General features: G+C 38.3%; 1 protein-coding gene across 3 annotated transcripts; it reads right to left on the bottom strand.

Annotated features, from left to right (window-relative positions):
- Nucleotides 1-1,811: 1,811 nt before the first annotated feature.
- LOC149004615 (uncharacterized) lies at nucleotides 1,812-5,088 on the bottom strand. Of its 3 annotated transcripts, XM_089169368.1 has the most exons (5): nucleotides 4,805-5,088; nucleotides 4,669-4,703; nucleotides 4,315-4,492; nucleotides 2,496-2,701; nucleotides 1,812-2,312 (listed from the first exon to the last, which is right to left on the bottom strand). In XM_089169368.1, the coding sequence occupies exons 3-5, from the start codon at nucleotides 4,402-4,404 to the stop codon at nucleotides 2,051-2,053; spliced, it is 558 nt and encodes a 185-aa protein (XP_089025494.1). In that variant the 5' UTR covers nucleotides 4,405-4,492; nucleotides 4,669-4,703; nucleotides 4,805-5,088; the 3' UTR covers nucleotides 1,812-2,050. The 3 variants fall into 3 exon arrangements, with proteins under 3 accessions (XP_089025494.1, XP_089025492.1, XP_089025493.1); XM_089169366.1 differs by having other exon boundaries at nucleotides 4,669-5,087; XM_089169367.1 differs by lacking the exons at nucleotides 4,669-4,703; nucleotides 4,805-5,088 and having other exon boundaries at nucleotides 4,315-4,624.
- Between the last annotated feature and the right edge of the window lie 490 nt (nucleotides 5,089-5,578).

Below are 5,578 nucleotides of genomic sequence, written 5' to 3'. Positions count from 1 at the left end.
GAAAATTAATAGAAGGGAGGCGTTTGATATGTTTGTTAGGTAAGAGGGGAGGTAAGTGATATTATCTAACTAAGGAGATGTGTAAGTGTTGTTTGTCCAATTAAGAGGGGAGGTAAGTGATATTTACTCTTTATATAATTGGGTGAACTCACTCCAAATTAGATGAGTGGGCTCAAGCCTAATCAATCATTTCTTGTTGGCTTAATATCCCATCATATTATTATGGTGCCACAACAAGGTCAAGTTAGGCCTAGCTTTTCAAAACCATAACCTTAATTAACTTTAAATATCTTAGTTTGGCCCATCCCTGACCCCACGTAACCTATAAGGGGAATAGAATCGTCCCAACCCATCCATTAAGACTAGAATTTTGAGTCCAAACCTTGTTCATGATCAAGTAGACTAGAATTATTCAGACCATTAAGGCCAAACCTGCACCCTTGAAATCTATTAATGGTTAACATTAAACAGCTTTGCAGATCAAGCATGAACACGATTATGTTCTATCCGTTAATTATGGAAAAAAATCGTCTGCTGTGGCACAGCAGTGCACCACCACCTTGTAACATGTGTTTTATTCTAAATAAATGGCTGAGATTAAATGGTTGGTTTTAAGGTGAAAGAGACCCATATTTATGATCCATTTTGACTCAAATCCACCCATTGCTAAACCCAGTTCCAAAACTGTAACCCAGGATTTTCCCATCTTCCTTTCACCCCCTTTCTTGCATCTCTGGTTCTCTCCCATTTGTAAAAAATCCGATTAATTAAAACTCCAAAAACTCTCTTCTCTTGTATCTGTTTTCTTCCTTCAGCTGATCAAACTGCTGAACAAGCCCATCGTTTGTTCCAATGTTTAGGTTTTCAAATTGAGATTCAAGGGTTGGTGAAGAATTAAATCTCTTTTGACTCTTTTGGATTCTCAATTTGGTTAATAGGGAAATAACCTCCTCTCATGGTAGCATCTTTAATCAAAATTATCACAAACAATAACAATTTTTTGAAGTCCTCCAAGAGAAGAAATCTCAATAGATTTCAGAATCCGTGCTTAAATTTTCAGAAAAAATAGGTTCCCAAATTGCTTTGAAAATAAGAACATAATCCTTAAGGTTTCTTGTTTTCTCAGTCTCTCTTCCATTTTGAAAATCTGTAAACAATACCTATCCTTACTATAGTATGCCCATTTGAATGCATACCAAGTGAATCTTGAAGAAACCAACTCAGCCACTTGGACATTTGCCGGAAAACTAGATGGAGGAAAGGTAGATGGAGCGAGAGATCTAAAGACGGAGGAAAGGGAGTGAGGAACGGGTTTAGGGGTGGGTTTGGCAAACGGTAATGGGTTCTTCTCAAACCAACCAAGCCAGAAACACGCCCGGGGGGGGGGCCGCGCGATTTTTTCCCGTTAATTATTCGTCTCTGTAATCAAATTGTAACCTAACTATAGACTGGCAACAACAGGCAGCTAAGGGAAAGGGACAGGCTTTTACTCTTCTTCATTAGCTTCAAAAAGAATCAATGGCAGGCACATTAGACCCTGGCCTTGAAAACCTGACAAGCTCCAACCTATTTAGCTCTATTGCCCATTTTATTTCAAACCTTAAAACAACCAAAGTGGATTAGTGGAGGTGTCGGTTTTTACATTATAGGCCCATAGTAATGTAGATCAAAACAAATAATCTGATGCTCTGATGCTCTCTCACCAATTCGAATCTACATTGATGGGAGGATTTCCCCAGACTTGTTTCTCTGAATGAATTTCTTTGTTTGTGTTTGGTCAAAAAAAAAAAAGAATCTACATTGATGGGATATGATTCAAGTACTAAATATATATATAAATGAAAAGGAGAAGTGGGGAGCTGCTCAGGCTTTACACATGAAAAAGAATATGTATACAAATGGAAAAACTGATCAATTACCATATCCAATGAACAAAACCAAGCTCCACTGGAAACAACAACAAATGGAACTCAAAAGAGTGAGTCCAACCTTATAAATCCACAGCACAAACAGTTCTATCCTTAGCTAATATCAATGCATCTCATGCTAATCAACTGTAGGTTCCCATGCCCACACCGGTGTCTTTGCCGAAGTTGGATGTGAGTCCATCCCTAGCCTTAGCAAAACAAACATAGAACAGTTCAGAGACTATGCCAGTGAACACGATGAAGGCAGCCCCTGCTCCAAAGACTCCTTTTCTCAAGGTCTCACATGAAGGTGGTTGGTCCCCAAAAATTGTCCTGTATCGAGTATGGTAGGCATTCCTCACAGAACCCGCAAGCAAGCAAATCTCCGCGATAAGAAATGTCAACCTGAGATGAACAAAACAATATCATCCTAAATAATTGGAGCAAAGAAGGCAACTATACTAATGTCATGGAGTGGAAAACAAGACATTGGATAGCTACTGATCAGACAACATTTACAAATCTATCCACCAGTAATAAGTGGCAACAAACTAATTTCATCAAGAACTAATCCAATCAAGCACATACCAGCAAGTGAGGAAAAGAATAACAGCCCATGCCCTTGAACCACTGGGACTCAGAGCCTTCCCACAGCAGAAGCACTTACTGGCCACCATTATAAGGACTTGGCTAACCATCAGGAATAAGAACGCACCAACACCATAGCCGGTTGCAATGTCCGAGTTATAGACACAGTAATAATAATTTGACTCAGAATCTGAGGTGATTTGAGCCTGTAAGAGAAGCACACTGATCAGTTCAGAAATGAGAAATAAAATGCATGTGATAGGACAACCATTTCAAATACTCTTTTAACACCACTGCATTTGAAATCCAGGGGATTCATGCCCATAAGATGATAATTTATAAATACAATGAATGACCACCATATTTTGAATTATAAGTCAATCCACTGATTTGATTTTTAAATCCAGGGAATTCATGCCTATTGCATTTGAATAATTTTTAACATAATGAATGACCCCCATGTTTTGAAATTGTGAATCAACCCGCTGGTTAGATTTCAATATTCTAATTAAATCAAGTTTGATGTTCAGGAAAAAAAAAGGTTATATACTAGTGGAATAAAGATGAAAATACAATACAATATGAGCCACATCATTGAGACTTGAGATTGATAATTTATTTGATATGTGGTCTATTAGAAGGATGAACGACATCAGCCCTCCACCATATGGCGCAAACAGCCACCATATGAAGAAAAGAGTTAAATCCTTTTTCCTTTAGTGGTAGAAAAATAGTTAAATCATAAATAGTTAGGTAAAAATTTTGAGGACTTTCATCACCCAAAAATGTTCTTCCATTTTAAAAAGCAACATACAAAGTTTTGTTGAATTCATCATAAGCTCCTACTAATCTTCCACTCATCTTTTGTACCTTACAGAAACCAATTCGAATCTAGTCTAAATTACCAGATGATTAATGCACAACAACAACCTCCTTAAAATTTGAGTTTCTTGAAACAAGATGGTCTTACTGGAACAGAAAGCACATGAAATTACCCACTACAACCCAGATCACTAAGTGATCTGCTGGAAGAGGCCTTGGTATAAGCTAGACAGCACCCATGGTAACTAAACTGTTTGGCACAGACAATATCAAATTGCACTACCATTATGTTTGAACCTTGAGAGTCCAACACAGAAGTCTAAGGTCTCCTGCAACATTTCTAAGAGTTTCAGAATGACACTGTCCCAAGGTGAGATCTGCTTTTTCAGACCCAAAATGGTTAAAACATGACACTCTTTAAGAGTTTCCAAAACACAAGTTTACAGGATTCCTATCTGAATCTAGAAATTTTACCAGAGAAAAGGAATTAGACTAAAAATCCTAAATGAAAATGTAAGCTACTCATACAGAAATACTGCAGCAGAATTTAGGCGTCCTTGAGTAATTGAAGTTAGGAAAGTAGCTGTGGGGGAAGAAGGAGAAGAAAGGGATATCCTTTTGTTAGACCTAGAAGAAGTGAACAATTGATCTGCTGTAGCCAAAATTACAGACTCTAAATTCCGCGCAGTAATCAATTCTCACCAGCTCTGACAAAGAAATTCAATCAACTCCTGGGGGATTCTGTTCAGCTTCAACTTATTCCCTCGCAGAACTAATTACCTTAGGGCCAACCCATTAACTCCTGGGTCTCCAATATTAGCATTCTACCCTCTACTTTGCTCAGTACAGTGAAACAGCACTCCATAAATCACACGTAGAAACTACCAGAATTTGTTGGTATCAAGATCTATGAATCTATTCTACAATTTCGAAGAAACCAAGAAAGTAGAACTCGTTTGTTTTCAGTGAATAAGGAAGAGCGAAAGAGATACACTACCTTACTTCTACGCTGCTCAGCAGCAACGGCGAGACCAAAGGCGATTAGATCAAGGATGAAGACGATGATCAACAGCAGCTTCGAAGCCATGGATACTCAGCAGATTTGTCCGTACCCTGTATCTTCACCTGGGTAACAAAGAGAAGAAACCCAGTAGCCCAACAACCGAGAAGGATTTCTGGGTACAGGGGAAGAGGAGATAAAAGAGAAGGGATAGCAGCCGACACAGCAGAAGACAACAGAAATCCCCAGATCAGTGAGTTGTAAATCAGGTGAAAAGGAATATATAAGTGAATTTCTATCTATATTAAAGAAACGAAAATAGAATAGTCAGAAGAAAAGAAAAACACTCACTAACAGCCAGCAGGCAGCGGGTCAGATCTTCAACGCTGAAAGAAATGCTACCATAAAACTGTTTGAGTGTCGGTGAAGAAACGCTAAAACTTCAACAAAAATAAATCAATAATTAAAAGGAAGAGTAACCACTGACCAGTGAGGAAGCAAAGAATGGAATAAGAAAAGAAACTGAAAGTGAAGGAAGCAGAAGCGATTCAAGAGCTAACAGGTGCTACTCACTAGTACTGTATAGTATTTACTGGTATTTATTCAAGAAAGGTACTGGGTCTGTCTCAGTGGAGAAGAAAGGTCACCACAACAGAAGAATCTGGAACATCAAGATTTTGCCCATTAAAGATGATTAAAATTGAACCCATTTAATTGGGGTTTGGTGGATTTTTAAGCTCTACCGTCTGATATTTCCTGTGATCGATTGATGCTCATGTAAATGAAGAAAATAGTACACAGTTTTACGTTTCCCCAGAAATAGAGAAGTATTTTAATGAGAAGTACAGATGATAACACGTTTTTCCGGTGAAGCCGTGAAAGAGCACGGAAGATTAGTGATTGGGTTAGCTCTGTTCCAGTTAAAGATTCACTGGCAGAAGGGAAAAGGACAAGCAAACCGCAAACAAAGGCAGGTGCGAAGGGTGAAAGAAGCACCTGAGGAAGAGTAGTGTGGTCCCCAGTCCTAATCAACCAACTACTCAACTCAGCTCCCAAGAGTTTTTTTTTTTTTTTTTTTTTTTTTTTTTTTGGTACAGAGCTCCCAAGAACTTTGATGTGTACAAAAGAGCACCTTAAGATGTTGAAATGAAAGCTGCCTTTGCATCTTCAGTGGTTTGGTCAAGCCTGTATTAAGATTTTTTTTTAATAGGTGATTTTATATATTGGGATAAAATACCGCGTAATAGTCAGGGCTACGGCC

Source organism: Hakea prostrata, chromosome 9 (genome assembly GCF_041222555.1).
Source record: "Hakea prostrata isolate BN-2017 chromosome 9, UWA_Hpros_2, whole genome shotgun sequence".
In the NCBI taxonomy this organism is placed as follows: domain Eukaryota; kingdom Viridiplantae; phylum Streptophyta; class Magnoliopsida; order Proteales; family Proteaceae; genus Hakea; species Hakea prostrata.
This window is presented reverse-complemented; position numbering and strand designations above follow the sequence as displayed.

Excerpts from the sequence above, each read along its gene's own strand:
- LOC149004615 (XM_089169368.1), bottom strand. The coding sequence starts at position 4,404 with ATGGCTTCGAAGCTGCTGTTGATCATCGTCTTCATCCTTGATCTAATC. Across the intron at positions 2,702-4,314 it reads CTGAGCAGCGTAGAAGTAAG|GCTCAAATCACCTCAGATTC; the intron begins GTAGTGTATCTC and ends CTTCTCTTACAG. Across the intron at positions 2,313-2,495 it reads ATTCTTTTCCTCACTTGCTG|GTTGACATTTCTTATCGCGG; the intron begins GTATGTGCTTGA and ends TGTTCATCTCAG.